This window comes from Moschus berezovskii, chromosome 7 (genome assembly GCF_049115385.1).
Source record: "Moschus berezovskii isolate FMDL1 chromosome 7, NW_MosBer_1.0, whole genome shotgun sequence".
NCBI classification, from domain to species: domain Eukaryota; kingdom Metazoa; phylum Chordata; class Mammalia; order Artiodactyla; family Moschidae; genus Moschus; species Moschus berezovskii.
The window spans coordinates 78,911,710-78,933,431 of record NC_142466.1 but is presented as its reverse complement, the minus strand read 5'-3'; the positions used below and the strand labels follow the sequence as shown (position 1 = coordinate 78,933,431).

Below are 21,722 nucleotides of genomic sequence, written 5' to 3'. Positions count from 1 at the left end.
GAAAGTCAATGCCAACAAAATTGGAATCAATTGCTTTTAGAGGAAAGTTGTGAAAAATGTCTGAGAGTGTTAGGATCAGAGTCTTCTGATTACTCTGGTGGCTTTTAGAAAAAATACCACTGAGGAGCAGAGAAAGGTATGCATTCTTTCCAGACTTGAGAAGGTGTTTTTCTTGAATCATTTAGGTAGAGCTTTAAGAGGAAGGGTCTAAAATGGTGAAAGTTGCTCAGTCATATCTGACTCTGCGACCCCATGGACTGTAGCCTGCCAAGTTTCTCTATCCGTGGAATTCTCCAGGCAAGAATACTGGAGTGGGTTGCATTTCCTTCTCCAGGGGATCTTCCCAACCTGGAGACTGAACCCAGGTCTCCAGCATCACAGGCAACTCTTTATCCTCTGAGCCACCACGGAAGCCCTAGGAAGGCTCTAGGACCCAGGGAATTTCAGGCTTACTTCTCACTACAAGCAAAAATTATTAAGAAGTGATCAGAAGGTCAAACTGTGGGAAGAAATGAAATGCTTATGCCTTTGGTTGCAGAAATTGTCCAGTATTTACACAAGCATTTATACAGGACAAGGGTGTGTGTACACTTTACAGAGGAAAGATGGAATTACCCTAGTCTCTTTTCCTCTCACAACATCTCATACTAAATATTGCTATCCATTCACCCTACTCCCACACACATATAGCCTTTTATTAATATATTCTCCCCTGATTTCCTATAAAGGAGAGCCCACAAGGCATGACCGTCTTTGAGGCTCAGACTCCCCAAGAGATGATCTTCTGTCCAAAATAGTTTGTTTGGTAATAATTATCGAGAAAAATTAGTGTTATTTCAACAGAAAAAAACTTGGAGGAGTGCTGATCTTTTTCATTCAGTGTCTTGTTACACATTAGTTTGCACATGCAAAGTTTGGAACAGGTATTTCACCTATTATCATTTAAGTTTTAAAAATCATCTTAGAACTGTAGAACCCAAGGGAAATATATAGAAAAATCTCCAGTTCATTGATTACAGTGTTTTATCTTTTCTTTTTTCAGACTATCAATTTTTTTATGGAAAAGAAATTCTTTAGGTCAGTTGTCAATCTTTTCCCTTACTGTAATTTTTCTTTATGGAATGCCATGGCAAGTTAAAAAATAATAATAAATAACTGTACAATCATTGTGTTGCTTATTCCTCTGAGAAGGTACATATTTCTACCATAGAATCATCATGAAATGCAGTAGATGGAAAAGCATCTGAAGCATACTGGAGAATCAGTGTACACATTTAACCAGGCCCATTTACTCTTGCATGTTCCTTTTCAAATATTCATTCTATTTAACCGCAGCTATACTTGGTGTCCTTTGAAGCATGCATTATGAGAGACTGAAAAATGGGAATCAATCCCTATTTACCTTTTTAACTCAGTGCCTAGCCTAAAATAAAGCAAGTAATTGTCACTCAATGAATGTTTATTAAATAAATGATGTCCAAATTACTTTCTCTTTAAATGAGATAAATCAGCATCTGTGAAAGTGAGCAGGAAGTTCAAATAGCAAGGCCACTTACTTTGCTTTACAGGGAATGTGTGTGTTGTTCACTTTTCGACAGTATCCATGAGTTGACCCATCTTCATTTAGTCTAAAACATGACTTATCTGCAACCTGGGCTCCTGGGATCAAACAAGGTCAGTAAGGTCATAGATGGAAAGAAGAGAGATAAGTAGTTCAGTGCTACAAAGGATTCATGGAACAGAAAGCCAGCATGAAGAACACAATTTTAGCATCATACCTCTTCTTGGAAATATAGTTTGCTTTGATATGATATCAAGAGAGATGTCTGGAGTTAAAATAATCTTTTGGATGGCCTATTTTTGAATGATGGCTATCTAAATATTTGGAAACATCTGTAAGATTGAAGACTTAGCTAGAAGAGCCACAGTTATCCTAGCAGCAGCCCACAGGCAGATACTGGAATGCTGTCCTGCTGGAGGGTACACATGTGACAGGTACATCCTGTGCTTAGTCAGACTTCTACTCTGCCAGGAAGTAATGTGCATCACAAGTTTAATTTCTCATGCATTCTTCATCAGATGGGCAATCAGTGGTTAAGAGCTGATATGGTTAATTGCCTTAAACTTTCAATTTGCTCTGTGTAAAAATGATGACTCTATGATAGTATGCCCTCATAATGTTATTACGATTATTTTTTTAAGTTTTTAGGATTATGTCTTTTTTAAAAAACAAACTTTATTTACTTAAATGTTTGACCACATCTGGAGTCACGTGGGATCTTAGTTCCCCTACCAGGGATTGAACCCACACCCTCTGCATTGGAAGACAGAGTCTTAACCATTGGACCACCAAGGAAAATCACTATTAAGAAGATTAAATGAGTTAATCTATGTGAGCCACTGAGAAGAGTGCCTGGTCAGTAGAACATGGTGTATAAATATTACGCATTCTTATTAGCATTCTCATTTTGTTAATAAAGGTACAGAGGGTGGTACTGGTTAAAGCCACAAAGAGAGATGAAAAATCAGACTTCATATCAAGTTCTATTGAGTCAAATGTCTCTATCCTTCTTTTTCTAATGCCTCTACTCCTTCTCTCTCTCCCACTTTAAAGATCAATAAGGAAGACCTGGAAAATATGAATCCAGCCTTTGAAAAAACAATGAAGTTAGAAATAATAAAAAGCCTATGGAATCCAGGACTAGCAGATACAAACTATTATAGGATGGTTAAGAAATAAGGTCCATCGTATAGCTCAGGGAACTACATTCCATATCCTGTAATAAACCATAATGGAAAGAAATACAAAAAACTGTCACTGTTTGCAGATGACATGATACTATATAGAAAATCCTAACGATTCCAAGGGAACATTTCATGCAAAGATGGGCTCAATAAAGGACAGAAATGGTATGGACCTAACAGAAGCAGAAGATATTAAGAAGAGGTGGCAAGAATACACAGAAGAACTGTACAAAAAAGATCTTCACGAGCAAGATAGTCACGATAACGTGATCACTGACCTAGAGCCAGACATCTTGGAATGTGAGGTCAAGTGGGCCTTAGAAAGCATCACTACGAACAAAGCTAGTGGTGGTGATGGAAGTTCAGTTGAGCTATTTCAAATCCTGAAAGATGATGCTGTGAAAGTGCTGCACTCAATATGCCAGCAGATTTGGAAAACTCAGCAGTGGCCACAGGACTGGAAAAGGTCAGTCTACATTCCAATCCCAAAGAAAGGCAATGCCAAAGAATGCTCACACTACCGCACAATTGCACTTATCTCACACGCTAGTAAAGTCATGCTCAAAATTCTCCAAGTCAGGCTTCAGCAATATGTGAACTCCCAGATGTTCAAGCAGGTTTTAGGAAAGGCAGAGGAACCAGAGATCAAATTGCCAACATCCGCTGGATCATGGAGAAAGCAAGAGAGTTCCAGAAAAACATCTATTTCTGCTTCATTGACTATGCCAAAGCCTTTGACTGTGTGGATCACAATAAACTGTGGAAAATTCTGAAAGAGATGGAAATACCAGACCACCTGACCTGCCTCTTGAGAAACCTGTATGCAGGTCAGGAAGCAACAGTCAGAACTGTACATGGAACAACAGACTGGTTCCAAATAGAAAAAGGAGTGCGTCAAGGCTGTATATTGTCACCTTGCTTATTTAACTTATATGCAGAGTACATCATGAGGAACGCTGGGCTGGAAGAAGCACAAGCTGGAATCAAGATTGCCGGGAGAAATATCAATAATCTCAGATATGCAGATGACACTACCCTTATGGCAGAAAGTGAAGAGGAACTAAAAAGCCTCATGATGAAAGTGAAAGAGGAGAGTGAAAAGTTTGGCTTGAAGCTCAACATTCAGAAAACAAAGATCATGGCATCTGGTCCCATCACTTCATGGGAAATAGATGGGAAAACAGTGGAAACTGTGTCAGACTTTATTTTTTTGGGCTCCAAGATCACTGCAGATGCTGATTGCAGCCATGAAATTAAAAGACGCTTACTCCTTGGAAGGAAAGTTATGACCAACCTTGATAATATATTAAAAAGCAGAGACATTACTTTGCCAACAAAGGTCCGTCTAGTCAAGGCTATGGTTTTTCCCGTGGTCATGTACGGATGTGAGAGTTGGACTGTGAAGAAAGCTGATCGCCGAAGAATTGATGCTTTTGAACTGTGGTGTTGGAGAAGACTCTTGAGAGTCCCTTGTACTGCAAGGAGATCCAACCAGTCCATTCTAAGGGAGATCGATCCTGGGTGTTCATTGGAAGGACTGATGCTAAAGCTGAAACTGCAATATTTTGGCCACCTCATGCGACGAGTTGACTCACTGGAAAAGACTCTGATGCTGGGAAAGGTTGGGGGCGGGAGGAGAAGGGGACGACAGAGAATGAGATGGCTGGATGGCATCACCGACTCTGTGGACATGAGTTTGAGTGAACTCCGGGAGTTGGTGATGGATAAGGAGGCCTGGCGTGCTATGATTCATGGGGTCGCGGAGAGTCGGACACAACTGAGCGACTGAACTCAAGTGACTAAAGATGCTACCAGAAAACTACTCATCAGTGAATTTGAAAACTACTACTGTTCATCAATGAATTTGGTAAAGTTGCAGGATACAAAATTAAAACAAAGGAATCTTGCATACCTATACACTCACAGCAAAAGATTAGAAGAAAATATTAATCAATGGAACAGAATAGAAAGTTCAGAGATAAACTCACACGCCTATGGTCACCTAATCTATGACCAAAGAGGCAAGAATATACAGTGGAGAAAAGACAGTCTCTTCAGTAAGTAGTGCTGGGAAAACTGGACAGCTACATGTAAAAGAATGAAATTAGAATACTTCCTAACACCACACACAAAAATAAACTCAAAATGGATTAAAGACTTAACTGTAAGGCCAAATGCTGTAAAACACTTAAAGGAAAATACAGGCAGTTCACACTTTGACATAAATCACAAGATCTTTTTTGACCCACCTCCTAGAGTGATGAAAATAGAAACAAAATAAACAAAACCTATTAAAAGTAAAAGCTTTTGCACAGCAAAGGAAACCATAAAGGAAGGACAAATGGGACGGAATGCTATTTTAGCCATGATGAAACGCTGTCACTTGGCATGATACGGTTTCCTGTGTATGGACATGGAGAGAGGCAGACATGCCAGTGACACTGGGCTTGTCCTCGTACCTGGTCCCCAGAGGTCAGTGCACTCCTCCTCCAGGGTGGGGCACGTTCCCATCCGGCAGTAGCCCTTCCCATTCTGGCAAGGGAAGCCATTGATTTGGTAGCGATCACTGGGGCAAAGAGCAGATTTGCCATCACACATTTCAGGCAGGTCACACTCATCTTTTGCCGGTCTGCACACCTCACCAGGCTTTTTTAACTGTAGGGAAATAAAAATGTAGACTTGGACTTTTTCCACCTGACCTACCACAATATCTCAAATTGAGGCAAATTATATTTTCCCTGTGGCCTTTAATTAGCAATGTGTTCCTAGAGGCATTGTTCCATTTTAGTTTACATTTGTATTGTATAAGCCAAAACCATCTCCTCTAATGTCACTTCTACTGACTTTGGCCAAGCTCTGAGTTGTTAAAGCAATCAATACTTCTGAATTTGTAGAGCAAGTGCTTTAAAAATAACAATGAAAAAATACTTTAGAACACCCAGCAATATTATAGATGCAAAGAAGGAAGTTACCTCTCCCTTTGTTAAATGCAACTTTCTCAAGCTTTTCAAGGAGATTTAAATTTGCAGCTCCAGAAATTTACTGGTGAAGTGAATCTTCTGTAATAAGGAAGATAAGCTTCGAAGCCCAGATCAGCAAGCTCTGAGATTTTCCCAGGCATCGAGTTCCCTAATCCTGAATTCCTTTTAATGTAATTTTAGATATTTCTTTTTTACCCACATCTTCCTACGGAATGATTTATTAGGAGAGAGAAACAAACCAAAAATGTTCGTTTGCTGTGTTAATTCCATTAAAATCTATTACTGCAAATCTTGCTCTTATTTGCTTAGAGAAATGTTAAATCAAAGAAATCCTGCTATTCAGGCAGATCTAAAGAGGCCTGTGTGGATACTGAAATCACCTCCTTCCTTAGCTGAAGCAACTAGGTGTGTTCTCACTCCAGTGTTCTTGACTGAGAAATCCCACGGACAGAGCGGTCTTGTGGGCTACAGTCCATGGGGTCGCAAAGAGTCAGATACGACTCAGTGACTAAACTACCACCACTTCACATCATCAAGAAACTTTTAACATCTTTACACTGGTGAGAGCATATAATCAAAATTTTCATTGGGGCCTGTGAGACCCTGCAAAACCCCTCTGCTACTGTCAGACTAACTTTCTTATCAAATGTCACACAAACCATGCTTTACCTTCTGTTTATTCTTTCCTCATTTGGAATGTTTTTTCCTTTCTGTCTATATAAAATCTGCTCTACTTTCCAAACTATTTGAAAACCTAATTTTTCCGTGAAAACTCCTCTTATTTCTTCAATGTGGATCACTGCTCCTCTTTTCCACATGTAGTAGGAAAACAGCCCAGAATTTGGATATGAAAGCAACATACTTTGGATATGAAAGATACATACCAGTGGTTAGATGTGTACCCTTAGAAAAAGAATTTAATCTTAACTTTATAAGTCATTATGAAAATTAAGCAAAAAATACGTAGAAAGTAATTTTACCCAAAAGTCATATATCATTATAATATCTACCTGGCATTTAATCATGTATCACATTTTCATCTATTTCAGGTATGTATGAATATATCCTCACCCTGAGGAAACAGCAAATATTTTGAGAAAAAATACCACTTTGTGTGTGTGTGTGTGCAATGCAAGAGACAAGGGAGTTGTGGGTTTGATCCCTGGGTCAGGAAGATCCCCTGAAGGAGGAAAATGGCAACCCACCCCAGTATTTTTGCACGAAAAATCTTATGGACATGTTAGGTAGTTAGAATAGGAAAAAGGAGTCCAAAATGGTGGTGTCTAAACGACAAAGAAAGGGAAAATCCCACAAAAATGGATCAAAAGAAAACTCGTGGACTGGAGTGAGAACTTCAGGTGAAAAAAAATACCCACTTCTTGGCTAGTTCAATTTTCATAGGGCAGGCTCAGTGGGGAGGAAACAAATGTATAAAATGAGGAAGCCAAGATGGATTAAGGCCTCTCCTTTGGGGTCAGCCCACCCTCACGCCTTGAGGGTGTATTATCCTTTGCTTGCCAAATAAAACTGAGCTGTAACTGAACTGTAACACTGGTCCGCCATTTCAAATCTTTGTTGCAGTGAGACAGAACCAAGAAAATTACACAATCCCCCAACATATCAGGTGTCGTGACCCAGATGTAACCTGGCTGAAACAACCTCAGCTCATCCACAGTGAGACGGAGACCAAGCACAGCAGAAGACCAACTTGGTGAAAGTTCATATGCTGGAAGCTGAACGCAAAGGAAACCCAGCACAGTGGAAATGACAAGAAGCCCAGTGTGCTGGAACCTGGGACAGCAAAAACAAACTCAGATGAAAGCTCATGAGGCTCAGTCTCAAATTCCAGAAGACCTCCAGTTTAGGTAGGAGGTCCTTACCCCTATGGCTGATGGACATATGGCTAACAGAATCTTAATTCCTTTACAGTCTCTGGTTTCTTATTTCCTCGAACCCCCTGTGAACAGATAAATGGCCGTGGGCACAACTGAGGGACTCTGGCAGGGGCTACTCCCCAGTGTTTCCTGAAGGCTCCACTAACTGCTGTGCCCAAGTAGCTGTTGCCCAAGTGGGTGAGGGTTCTTCGGTCCTCAACCTCCTTTGTGCGTAGGATCAGGCCAATGAAAATTGTGGGCACAGGTTAGGCATTTAGCAGTTTTTCCAGCAAGTTATGAAAGGGGTTCCTTGGCATGTTTTTCCCACTGCTTTTTTCTCCTGTCCTTTAGCTCCTCTTTCCATCTATGCCTCTGTTTACAAAGTATTGGGCAGGTCATCATCCTTCCATTTCTGAAAGTTGTGTTTGAAACTGTTTACCGAAGACTGGGACTCAAACCCACGTGGCAGGGACTCTGTGCTATGCTTAGTCACTCAGTTGTGTCCAATCAGGACTTGAACCTGGCCAAAACCCACAGTGCCTGGTTTCAGCACCTAATGAAGCTCAGGTTCTTGATGTCTCATTGCAAAAAAGTTCAGTGAGAGACACAGCGATAAGTAAGAGGTAGATTTGTTTGAATTCACAGAGAAGCACAGTCCACAGAGTGTGTGCCATCACAGAGGGTATATATGGTGGCCATGCAATGTGGTGTGGTTAGTTTTTATGGGCTGGGTGATTTCATATGCTAATGAGTGGAAGGATCATTCCAACATTTGGGGAAACACTCACTCCTTGGTCTTTTGATAGTGCCTTGGAACTGTCATGGTGCCTCCAGGTGTGTCATTTAGCTTGCAGATTGAAGGCTTTTAGTTGAATTTGACTTGTCTGCATCTTGGACCCATTTGATTTTAATTGGTTTATGTTATGCCCTTGGGCTATATCAGTCTTTCAAAAGTTGTGCCCTGCCTGCTTCAATCCTCTTTCATGCTCTTTTCATGAGCCCTGTCCAGGCCCACAATGTTGCCTCTACAATCTTCTGGCAGGACAACCAGAAAATAGCTAGCCCTTGGGAGGGAAATACTGCATAATATCCAATCCTTATAGAGATTCACACCTTCATCCTCCATGTTTCCCACAACATATGCAACAACATTCCCTCTCAGTGAACCTGCTAGGATGGGTGACAGGCCCACAGTGCCTGCTAGAAGTTAATCTGTTGGTGGCATCCTTTCAAGGGCAACTGGGCTTCCAGGGACAATGTTTGCCACTTTGGAAGTTAACCCTGCAGGTTGTTTGGGCCCAAACCCTTACCACCCTTCTCCTAAAGCTACAAACATACCCCTGGATCAAATCTCCACTCCACTTTTATGGAACATCTTGATCTGCTGACTCTTATCATTTTGTCCTTAAGCCCCTTACTAACTCCTACAACCATAAACCTGCCCCTACTGTAGGCAACACTGCTCCACCCAGCTTATTATTAAAATACTCTAAATGGGTGAATTTAACTCGGATGACCATTATATCTACTACTGTGGGCAGGAATCCCTTAGAAGAAATGGAGTAGCCATCATGGTCAACAAAAGAGTCCGAAATGCAGTACTTGGATGCAATCTTAAAAATGACAGGATGATTTCTGTTCGTTTCCAAGGCAAACCATTCAATATTACAGTAATCCAGGCCTATGCCCCAACCAGTAATGCTGAAGAAGCCGAAGTTAATCGGTTCTATGAAGACCTACAAGACCTTTTAAAACTAACACCCAAAAAAGATGTCCTTTTCATTCTAGGGGACTGGAATGCAAAAGTAGGAAGTCAAGAAACACCTGGAGTAACTGGCAAATTTGGCCTTGGAGCACGGAATGAAGCAGGGCAAAGGCTAATAGAGTTTTGTCAAGAGAATGCACTGGTCATAGCAAACACCCTCTTCCAACAACACAAGAGAAGACTCTACACATGGACATCACCAGATGGTCAACACTGAAATCAGATTGATTATATTCTTTGCAACCAAAGATGGAGAAGCTGTATACAGTTAGCGAAAACAAGACCAGGAGCTGACTGTGGCTCAGATCATGAACTCCTTATTGCGAAGTTCAGACTTAAATTGAAGAAAGTAGGGAAAACCACTAGACCATTCAGATATGACCTCAATCAAATCCCTAATGATTATGCAGTGGAAGTGAGAAATAGATTTAAGGGACTAGATCTGATTGATAGAGTGCCTGATGAACTCTGGACGGAGGTTCGTGACATTGTACAGGAGACAGGGACCAAGACCATCCCCATGGAAAAGAAATGCAAAAGAGCGAAATGGCTGTCTGAGGAGGCCTTACAAATAGCTGTAAAAAGAAGAGAGGCGAAAAGCAAAGGAGAAAAGGAAAGATATAAGCATCTGAATGCAGAGTTCCAAAGAATAGCAAGGAAAGATAAGAAAGCCTTCCTCAGTGATCAATGCAAAGAAATAGAGGAAAACAACAGAATAGGAAAAACAAGAGACCTCTTCAAGAAAATTAGAGATTCCAAGGGAACATTTCATGCAAAGATGGGCTCGATAAAGGACAGAAATGGTATGGACCTAACAGAAGCAGAAGATATTAAGAAGAGGTGGCAGGAATACACAGAAGAACTGTACAAAAAAGACCTTCACGACCAAGATAGTCACGATAATGTGATCACTGACCTAGAGCCAGACATCTTGGAATGTGAAGTCAAGTGGGCCTTAGAAAGCATCACTACGAACAAAGCTAGTGGAGGTGATGGAATTCCAGTTGAGCTATTTCAAATCTTGAAAGATGATGCTGTGAAAGTGCTGCACTCAATATGCCAGCAGATTTGGAAAACTCAGCAGTGGCCACAGGACTGGAAGAGGTCAGTCTTCATTCCAATCCCAAAGAAAGGCAATGCCAAAGAATGCTCAAACTACTGCACAATTGCACTCATCTCACACGCTAGTAAAGTCATGCTCAAAATTCTCCAAGCCAGGCTTCAGCAGTATGTGAACCGTGAACTCCCAGATGTTCAAGCAGGTTTTAGAAAAGGCAGAGGCACCAGAGATCAAATTGCCAACATCCGCTGGATCATGGAGAAAGCAAGAGAGTTTCAGAAAAACATCTATTTCTGCTTCATTGACTATGCCAAAGCCTTTGACTGTGTGGATCACAATAAACTGTGGAACATTCTGAAAGAGATGGGAATACCAGACCACCTGACCTGCCTCTTGAGAAACCTGTATGCAGGTCAGGAAGCAACAGTTAGAACTGGACATGGAACAACAGACTGGTTCCAAATAGGAAAAGGTGTACGTCAAGGTTGTATATTGTCACCTTGCTTATTTAACTTATATGCAGAGTACATCATGAGGAACGCTGGGCTGGAAGAAGCACAAGCTGGAATCAAGATTGCTGGGAGAAATATCAATAACCTCAGATATGCAGATGACACTACCCTTATGGCAGAAAGTAAAGAGGAACTCAAAAGCCTCTTGATGAAAGTGAAAGAGGAGAGTGAAAAGGTTGGCTTGAAGCTCAACATTCAGAAAACAAAGATCATGGCATCTGGTCCCATCACTTCATGGGAAATAGATGGAAAAACAGTGGAAACAGTGACAGACTTTGTTTTTTTGGGCTCCAAAATCACTGCAGATGCTGATTGCAGCCATGAAATTAAAAGACGCTTGCTCCTTGGAAGGAAAGTTATGACCAACCTTGATAGTGTATTAAAAAGCAGAGACATTACTTTGCCAACCAAGGTCCGTCTAGTCAAGGCAATGGTTTTTCCCGTGGTCATGTATGGATGTGAGAGTTGGACTGTGAAGAAAGCTGATCGCCGAAGAATCGATGCTTTTGAACTGTGGTTTTGGAGAAGACTCTTGAGAGTCCCTTATACTGCAAGGAGATCCAACCATTCCATTCTAAAGGAGATCAATCCTGGATGTTCATTGGAGGGACTGATGCTGAAGCTGAAACTCCAATACTTTGGCCACCTCATGCGACGAGTTGATTCACTGGAAAAGTCTCTGATGCTGGGAAGGGTTGGGGGCGGGAGGAGAAGGGGACGACGGAGAATGAGATGGCTGGATGGCATCACCGACTCTGTGGACATGAGTTTGAGTGAACTCCGGGAGTTGGTGATGGACAGGGAGGCCTGGCGTGCCGTGATTCATGGGGTCGCGGAGAGTCGACACGACTGAGCGACTGAACTGAACTGAACTGAACTGAAAAGCCCCTATCAGGACCAGATAACCCACTTCTTTGTCATGACTTCTGTTATTACCTAAAGTGGGTCTATGACAATGTAATCTTCACCATCAGAAATACCCTAAACTGCTCTGGAAAACTAAGGTAGGAAATCAGTGACTTACATTCCCTCAGAGAAATAAGAGGTTTATGGCTATTTCCTCAGGTTCCCAGTCTCAGGGCACAGGCTTGTACTGCTTTACATCATGGTATCTATTCCCATCTGTGGTGGACAAACCAGCAATGAGTTAAGATTATAACCCCTTAATCCTACCCAACACTAGTCACACTGGAGTCACTGGGAATGCCCAACTCCAACCTGGGTGTCCCAGGAGGTCGACCTGCCTCAACCTGCCTAGGAATCTGGTCCTTGGGAAGTTGTCATGCCTCAACCTGCTTGGGGATCCACCAGTTCAGGGGTCCCAGGAGGTCAACATGCCTTGACCTGCCCAGGGACCCAATTCTCGGGAGGTTGTCATGCCTTGACCTGCCCGGGGATTCAATCTCCAGGAGGTTGTCACATCTCTACCTGCCTGGGGCTCTGCACCCTGACCCAAGTATGCCTGGCTCTCAGGTTACAACAGTACTGGGTAGGATAAGCTTCAGATAGACTCACCCCAAGGAAATAGAAGGAAGCCTATTAGCTGTGGGACTGTGCCCAGCCTCAGCAATAACTCAGGAGTCCAATGAGAACCCCATTGCCTTTCTGGAAAGTCTAAAAGAGGCCCTCCAAAAGTTTGCCAACTTAGACTTTTACAAGGAACAGGTGATCTTAAAGGACAAATTCCTGCCCCAGTGTACATCAGACATCAGGATACAGTTGCAACAGCTACAGCAGCAGGACCCTGCTGATTCTTTAGATGAGATGGTCCAGACAGCCACCAACACCTTTTATAACAGAGAACAGGAGAGGGAGGCCAAGGCCCAGGAAAGGGAAAGAAGGAAAGAAATAAGGCATGCCCAGATGCTGGCCACCTTCCAGGGAAGCCCTATGGCAAACTCCGAGTCCTTGAAGGATAAGGCACAAGGCAAATGCCTAATCTGTAGACAGGTGGTACATTGGGCCAAAGAGTGTCCAAACTGTGACAAGTCTGCTAAAACGACTTGCTACAAATGCCATCAATTGGGACACTGGGTGGCACTCTGCCCTTGGGATACAAGAGCCTCAAGGTCAAGCACCAAGTCTTCCCTCTTGATGGTTCAACAGGACTGAAGTGGCCTGCTCCAGCCAGTCCACCTGTCACAGATAACCATCATGGAGCCAGAGCCAAGGGTCCAACTGGATGTGGCAGGTAGGTCCAAGAATTTCTTGGTTGACACAGGGCTACCTACTCTGTCCTGACCTCCTACTCTGGAGCATTCTCCTCCCAAACCTGTGTCATTTTTGTTGCTATAGGAAAAACAATAACAAAAAGATTCACCCGAGCACTTCTTTGTTGCTGGGATGGACAAATATTTTCCCACCAGTTTCTGGTTGTCCCTGAGTGTCCTACTCCTTTATTGGAAAGAGATCTTACCCTGCTTTCAAAATCTTGCAGCTATCACAGTCCTGATAGAAGATGCTTTAAAACTCTTTTGGGGGCAAACTAGCTATTTTTACCAGCCACCAGTGAAACAACTCCTGAATGGGAGAGGCCATTTGTGGATGTCTGATCAAAGGATCCTCAGATATCAAGTAGTGCTGATGGAAAAGTCAGGCTGGCTGTATCCCCTTGTGAGATTTTTAATCCAGCTACATTCCTGCCTAGCCCCGAGGACTCTCTCCCCTTTTACTCTTGCCTAGAAACTTTAGACCACTGGACAAAACCCCAAGAGGGATTATCAGAAGATCCTCTGACCAATCCTGAGGAAATCTGTACACCGATGGAAGCAGCTTTGTCATGGATGGAAAAAGAAGAGCTGGATATGCAGAAGTCTCCAATTCTGAGACCACAGTGGTTAAACATTTGCCACCAGGTACTTCAGCCCAATTGGCTGAGCTATTGGCCTTACTCCAGTACTGCAGCTGGGAAAAGGAAAAAGAGTAGCCATTTACACTGACTCCAAATATGCCTTTCTGGTGCTACATGCACATGCTGCTATTTTAGGAAGAAAGAGGCCTCTGGACCACACAAGGGTTCCCAATCAAATATGGTGATCAAATCCTTAGGTTCTTGGAGGTCCATCTGCCTGCTGAGGTTTCAGTCTCCCATTGTAAAGGACACCAAAAAGAGAGCAACATGACAAAACAATGACCTAATAGGGGTTGCCACCTTAGATCCACAGACTAATTTGTCAGAAATTCCTTTATATTCTGAAAGTGAGACTCTTAAAGCTAAGAGTGAGGGCTTTCAAGTAGATCAAATGGGGTGGTTCCAAAAGGAGGGACTCCTTTTCCTGCCTGGGAACCCCCAGTGGTAGTTGGTTAACTCCTTATATGCCACTACTCATTTAGGGGAGAAGGCCCTCAAAGACTACTAGAAAGGTCCTTCAGAGAAACAGGCCTCCAAACAACTATAAAGCAAGTGGTCTCTTGTCCCACTTTCCAATTAAACAACCCCAAGGAGCTCAAGGACCCTAGCTGGCCCAGCCTGTCCAATGGCATGGGACCTACCCAGGAGAGGACTGGCAGATCGACTTCCCCCAGATGTCAATTTCTCAAGGGTATAAATACCTACTAGTCATGATAGATACATTCACAGGATGGATTGAAGGCTTTCCCACCCACACTGAGAAGGCTGAGGAGGTGGTAAAAAAAAAAAAAGTTCCATGAAATCATTTCAAGATTTGGTCTGCCCAGCTCATTACAAAGTGACAATGAGACATCATTTACTTCTAAGGTCACCCAAGGGGTCTCTAAAGCATTGGGCATTACTTATTACCTTCATTGTGCCTGGAGCCCTCAGTCTTCAGGAAAAGTAGAAAAGCCAACCAATTTTTAAAATCAGTGATAAAAAAAGATAACCTAGGAGACCTCCCTTGGATGGAAGGAGGCTTTACCAATATCTCGCCTCTGCACCCATATTGCCCCTAAGGAACAGGCTGGTCTTAGTCCTTATGAGATGCTACATGGGAGACTTTTTGTTTATGTCAATGACCTCTTCCTAGATCCAGAGGTTCAGTCCCCCCAGTTTTAATCCATGGCCTTTGGGCAATTCCAACAAGATATATGCTGTAGGTTGTCAACCAGGACCCAAAAGATTCTAAAGACCTACCACAATATGCTCCAGGGACTCAAGTTCAAATTAAAGTTTGGAAAGATGGGTCCCCAAAGTCTCAACTCCAGCCCAAATGGAAGGGCCCCCTATCCGGTAATACTTTCTACCCCCACAACAATCAAGGTAGCAGGACACAACTCCTGGATTTAATACTCATGAGTCAAGCTGTGGAAGAAAACAGTAGAGGACACTCAATACACCTGTAAGCCCCTGGGAGATTTCAGATACCTATTCAGGACTACAGATGAGTGCTATTCTAATGAATACCCCCAAAATTAAGTTTCTGGAGATAAGATTTCTCAGGATAGCTCTAAAGAGGCAAAACAACTTGGCAGGGTTTGCACTCCAAAATACAGAAAAATCCAGAAGATAGATTTCCTGATCCCTGAACAAGAAAGGACTTGAGCCATCTTGAATGAGGTGTGTTGTTTCTGGGTAAATACCTCCAGCTAAGTTAAAGTCTCACAGTCCTCAAGAAAAATATTCAAATCCTACGGGATCTCAAAGAATGAGCTCAAAGAACAAGCTAGAGGGTTCTCAGGGTGGCTACAATCTCTCTTTGGGGGATCTTTCTCTTGGCAAGGGGGGATTTGGAGTTGGTTAATGCCCCTACTAATCCCTGTTATCACCATATGGATGCTGCTTATGATTGCTCCATATGTTATCAATTGGTTAACCCATTTGTCTCTGCCCAGGTAACAAGCTACAAAATGCAGTGCTAGTTCAATAAGGATATATGAAGCTACACCCGACCGTGGAAAATATCACTCACCCTTAGATGGACACTGCTATAAGGACTCTGAGGCTTCCGACTAGAAAGAGGGGGAGGTCCAATGCACCTCGCATCCCAGCTCAGCAGGAAGTAGCCAGAGAGACCCTGATGCCCCTATTCCCCAAAAATTGGGTCTCCCATTCCTTGAGGGGGGACTGTTAGGGGGTTAGAATAGGAAAAAGGAGTCCAAAATGGCAGTGGCTAAAAAAAGAAAGGGAAAAGCCTGCAAAAATGGAACAAAAGAAAACCTGTGGACTGGAGTGAGAACTTTCGGTGAAACAAACACCCACTTCTTGGCTAGTCCAGTTTGCACAGGGCAGGCTCAGCAGGGAGGAAACAAATGAATAAAAGGAGGAAGCCAAGACAGATTGAGGTCTCTCCTTTGGGGTCGGCCCACCTTCATGCCTTGAGGGTGTACTATCCTTTGCTTGCTGAATAAACTGAACTGTAACAGAGCTGTAACACTTGTCAGCCATTTCAAATCCTTGTGGTGGTGAGACAGAACCGAGGAAATTACACACTGCCACGACAGACAGAGGAGCTTGGCAGACTAGAGTCCAAAGGATTACAAAGAATCAGACACTACTGAGTGACTAAGCACAGCACACACAACTTGTTAGAAACAAGCTAGTTTTTTTTTATCACCCATAATCTCTAACAAATGGGACTTAATAAATACTTGCTGAATACTACTTACATTCTCCAATTTTCTTCCTTTTGGCTTTCTTTATTTCTTTCCTCTCCTTCCAACATCAAAACAAAGCCAAAAACAAACAAAAAACATCTATCCAAAACACTAGCTATAACCCAGCATGCTATCTGCATAATCATTTTTCACATGATTACCATGAGCATGAATCAGATCCTGGACCTTAACAATCAGTCTAATTAAGAAAACAGATAAATAATCATAATACAGAATTCTGTGCGTAGTAGAATGTAACATGCTGAACTCTTAACTGGAAGAGAAATTTTAAAAAGCCCCACAGAGAAATTGACAGAACATCCTCATCCTAAGTCTTTTTATCTAAGAATTTAACCCAGAAGTGACTTCAAAGAATAAAGATAAAGGAATACCTATATTATTCAAAATAAACTTTCCCACTAAGCCATTATTAAAATGTGAAATAAAATTCATATTTTAATGGCAAGACAAGAAAAATTTAAACAAAAAAAAGTATCTCTGCCTATGGCCTCCTCTCTCCCCTGACTGTGCATTGTGTATGTGCATTAGGATGAACCGAACTTCTCCATGGGCAGAAACACCTGCTCAACCATAAAGAGCAACACCCTCCCAGCACCAACAAGACAACTCCTTAAAAAATGTTCATCGCAGCACTGTTTATAATAGCCAGGACCTAGATGTCCATCTGCAGACGAATGGATAAGAAAGCTGTGGTACCTATTATACACAGTGGAGTATTACTCAGCAATTTAAAAGAATAAATTTGAATCAGTTCTAATGAGGTGGATGAAACTGGAGCCTATTATACAGAGTGAATTAAGCCATAAAGAAAAATACCACTACAGTATACTAACGCATATATATGGAATATAGCAAGATGGTAACGATAACCTTGTATCAGTTCAGTTCAGTCGCTCAGTCGTGTCCGACTCTTTGCATGAGACAGAAAAAGAGACACAGACGTATAGAACAATCTTTTGAACTCTGTGGGAGAGGGCGAGGGTGGGATGATATGGGAGAATGGCATTGAAACATGTATATTATCATATGTGAAATGAATCACCAGTCCAAGTTCAATGCATGATACAAGATGCTCAGGGCTGGTGCACTGGGATGACCCAGAGGGATGGGATGGGGAGGGAGGTGGGAGGGGGGTTCAAGATGGGGAACACATGTATACCCGGGGCAGATTCATGTCAATGTATGGCAAAACCAATACAATGTTGTAAAATAATTAGCCTCCAATTAAAATTAAAAAAAAAAGAATTAGAATAACAAAAAAATAAAATAAAAAACTTTCCTTCTTGAGCTTGTAAGGGGCCATGATGGCACTTAGATATGGATTGTGTAAATTATCGATAATATGTTATTTAATGTATTTGTCTTGAAAAACTTACACAACTATGCTTTGACTCCTAATGGGGCTCACTGGTTTCCAGAGCATTCTGAGATGTTCTTCCCCAGTTATGATCCTCAATTTGACTAGAATAAAATTTTCCATTTCTTTCCTAGATTAACTGATTCAATTTTTGTTGACAAAGGGTATATGCAAACAGTCACTGAACTTGGTCCAAGAAGATCCCATGGCATCAGAAGAAACAGTAGTAACCAAACGTTGGCTTTAGAACTGGTCATATTTGGAATTTGCTGTTTAGTGGCTGTATTATTTTGTCCATTTTCTGTTCTGAGACTCTGTCCCCTCAAAAGCAAAACTAAATAATAATATCTACCTCAGAGGGCTGTTAGAGAATTAAAGAGCCCACGTTTGCAAAGTATTCAGTGAGGACTTGAGAGATGGTAGCTAACATTATTTTACAGACAGAAAAATATTACTTTGCCTTTTTCATTTAACATAATCTCTAAGATAAGATTTTAATACAGAAAAAAAAAACAAAGAGCAAACATAATTATTAAGGTATAAATAAATAATCATCTTACCTGGCATTTTTCACAGCATTCTCCTAATGCACATTGAACATTTTCTTTCACTTTACATGTTTTTGCATCACAACAAATGTTGGTACATTCCTAAGAAATCCAGAAACAAATGTAAATACCAGATTAGCTTTTGGTCTCATTTTTGCACGATTCATAATATAATTTATTCATCACACAGACATTCCTTTGATATGGGCTGAAAATAATTTGGGGGGAAAAACACAAGCTTAACATTAGAAATATTGAGTTTATCTGAATTCTACTTATGTGTTTTTGTTTTTAATATCTTTTCTAGCTTCTCCAATCTACCAGATTAATACTGAGCATGGTCTATTTTTTGGTGAAATACGAAAGAAAACAAAAGAAAGGGATAGTTTTGAAAATCAAATTCTTCTAACTAATGAACATAATTAGTTCAGCTCATCAGTTTTGTATCTATCCAGCAGTAAGTTTAAGCTCTAGAGCATGTACAGAAAATCTAAAAATATAGTTCTTTATTCAAGTTTGACATTTGACTCAATCCTCTGTAGGGCAATATACTTTGTCTTGTTCTCTCCTTGTTTCTGGGAAATCAGACACCTACACGAGGCATGGGGGAAAATCCTACTGGGGAACCTCCCCTTGTAGCTGTTTAGATTCAGCCAAAAGGTGTGATGTATTTAGAGTCACAAATTTTTAGTGTTGAAACTCTTGACCTTACTTCAAACATCATCTGGAAAAGTTTCCTTTTTCCCACAGAAAAGATAAATGTGTAATCCTATTTTGAAGTTAGGCTTCTCAGGTGGTACAGTGTTAAAGAATCCACCTTCCGGTTCAGGAGATACAGGAGACAGAGCTGGATCTCTGGGTTGGGAAGATCCCCTAGAGGAGGAAATGGCAACCCATCCCAGTATCCTTGCCTGGAAAATCCCATGGACAGAGGAGCCTGGTGGGCTACAGCCCATGGGGTTGAAGAGTTGGACACTGAGCAAACATGCATGGTTTTCAAGTTACTGAAAGGCTTATACCCTAAGGGCTTGGCATGGTACCCACTTGAATGTTAACAAGATAGGGGCAAAGGTCCCAATCAGAGTCCTGGCTGCCCTGTTAAGAGGGTGGGACCAAGCCAGGCACATTGAAGGATAGCAATTTCTGAGTCCCAAAGCAGTAAGAAATGATTGAATCCCAGGGCAGGAAGGCTCCAGGGTTGCTAAAACAAATACACCTAACACCTGAATAAAGTATCTTGGCTCCTCCACTTACCAGCCCAATGACCCTAAGCAAGCTATTTCCACTCTCTGAGATCTATCATAGGGCTGGGTCTAAAGTAATTGCCCAGTAAGCCTCAGGCACATAAGAAATGTGAGGTATTTCTCCCAAAAAAGGAGGGTTTAGGATATGAAGCCCAAGCTGGTGGGTGGAATTTATAAAACAGAAGATGGGGAAGGAATCTTGAGAAGGAAATAAGGAAGATCTTGAGCAATTCAGGGGTTTTTGTGAGAAAGGTTGACCTGACCACTGTCTACAAACACAAATCTACAAAATCACAGGAAACACAAGGTTCATTTGGGCTTCCCAGGTGGGGCCAGTGGTAAAAAACAGGCTGCCAATGCAGGAGATGTAAGAGACTCTGGTTCAGTCCCTGGATGGGGAAGATCCCCTGGAGGACGGCATGGCAATCCACTCCAGTATTCTTGCCTGGAGAGTCCTATGGACAGAGACATCTGGCAGGCTATGGTCCACGGGGTCCCAAAGAGTCGACATGACTGAAGCGACTTAGCACGCACACACATGTTCTTTTATAGTTCATCTCTTAAGCAATTGAAAAACAAACTAGATCGTTTTTAAAAGAGCTGGTGGTACCTCAGGGGTCCCACAATCACAGTCTTCTCCCATTTCTAACAACTGGTTCCCACAGATCGGGGTGGATATGATATCTGTAGGCAGTGGAACATTAAAGAGGCAATTGGATAATTTATCTTCAAAGAATTTTTCAAAGCTGTCCAGGCTGCAGGAACTGAAGTCTGTAGGTATATTTTTGCTGTAAAGGTAAGGAAAGAGAAAACAATATAATCACACTGAGTAGATAGGGAGAAATATCAGATGCTGAGTGTGATATACTCAAAACATAACCCAAAAGAGGGCATGGAATCCACTCAGCAGCTGCTAAATCATGAGCTCATTTTTTTGTGCCTGAATTAGCTCACCTGGGCAAGTAGAAACACCTCCAGCTTAATGAGCAAGTATGGCCACATCTCAAAATAGAGCATCCAGGCTGCTATTTAAAAAACTGAAAATTCTTCTAATTTATCCTGATAATCTCATTCATTCAGCCTTAGGTCATTTTGGTTGTGAAACCCTAAAGGCACTAAAATTATGTTTACTTATATGTTTAAGAATTCACTTTCCTTCAGAGGAAGTTAAATTGATAGCCTCTTTTCATTCCACAAATAAGGATGAGGTTTAAAAAGGCAGTGGTGGGAGGAGAGGAGGGAAGGAATGGGGGTTTGGGATTAACAGAGGCAAACTCTCATATATAGAATGGATAAACAACAGGTCTTACTGTATGGCACAGGAAACTATATTCAATATTCTGTGATAAACCATAATGGAAAAGAATATGAAAAATAATATATATGCATTCATGTGCATATACATACATATGTATATATATATGAGTCACTTTGCTGTACAGAAGAATACAGCATTGTAAATCAACTGTACTTAAATACAAATTTAAAAAAAATTTTTTTAATAAAAATGCAGTGATATCTGGAAGAGATAGTATAAGATATGTAACTGGCCTACAAGCCATATTCTATTTTGTAGAAGGGCATGGGAGACTTAACTTTAGCTTAGGTGAACTGAGAGAGGGAAATACAAGAGAAAATGAACACATCAAAGGAATTCTGTGGTATTTAAAGATAAAATTCCAGAGCAGTTTTGCCTCAGATGAGGCAGAAGTATATAATCTCTTTTCAAAGACTTTCTCTTCATCTTCCTGTGAGAATATTCTTTTTTACAAAAATTTCTGTTAGAGTATGGTTGATGCATAATGCTGTGTTAGTTTCAGGTATACAGCAAAGTGAATCAGTTATATATATATATATATATAAGTCCATTCTTTTTAAGATTCTATTCCCATATAGGCCATTACAAAGTACTGAGTAGAGTTCCCTGTGCTATACAGTAGGTCCTTATTAGTTATCTATTTTATGTATAGTAGAGTGTATATGTCAATCTCAATCTCCTAATATATTCCCCACCTAAACCCCTGGTAACATAAGTTTGTTTTCTACATCTGCAACTTTATTT

General features: G+C 41.4%; 1 protein-coding gene across 2 annotated transcripts in view; it reads right to left on the bottom strand.

Annotated features, from left to right (window-relative positions):
• ADAM28 (ADAM metallopeptidase domain 28) overlaps positions 1–21,722 on the bottom strand; it is a 78,034-nt gene that overhangs the window by 17,389 nt on the left and 38,923 nt on the right. For both annotated transcript variants that reach the window (XM_055427238.2, XM_055427239.2), the window contains exons 12-15: positions 20,271–20,448; positions 18,429–18,518; positions 5,205–5,400; positions 1,557–1,659 (exon numbers count right to left, since the gene is read on the bottom strand). In XM_055427238.2, the coding sequence (XP_055283213.1) occupies positions 1,557–1,659; positions 5,205–5,400; positions 18,429–18,518; positions 20,271–20,448 (567 nt within the window). The remainder of the gene's footprint in view (positions 1–1,556; positions 1,660–5,204; positions 5,401–18,428; positions 18,519–20,270; positions 20,449–21,722) is intronic.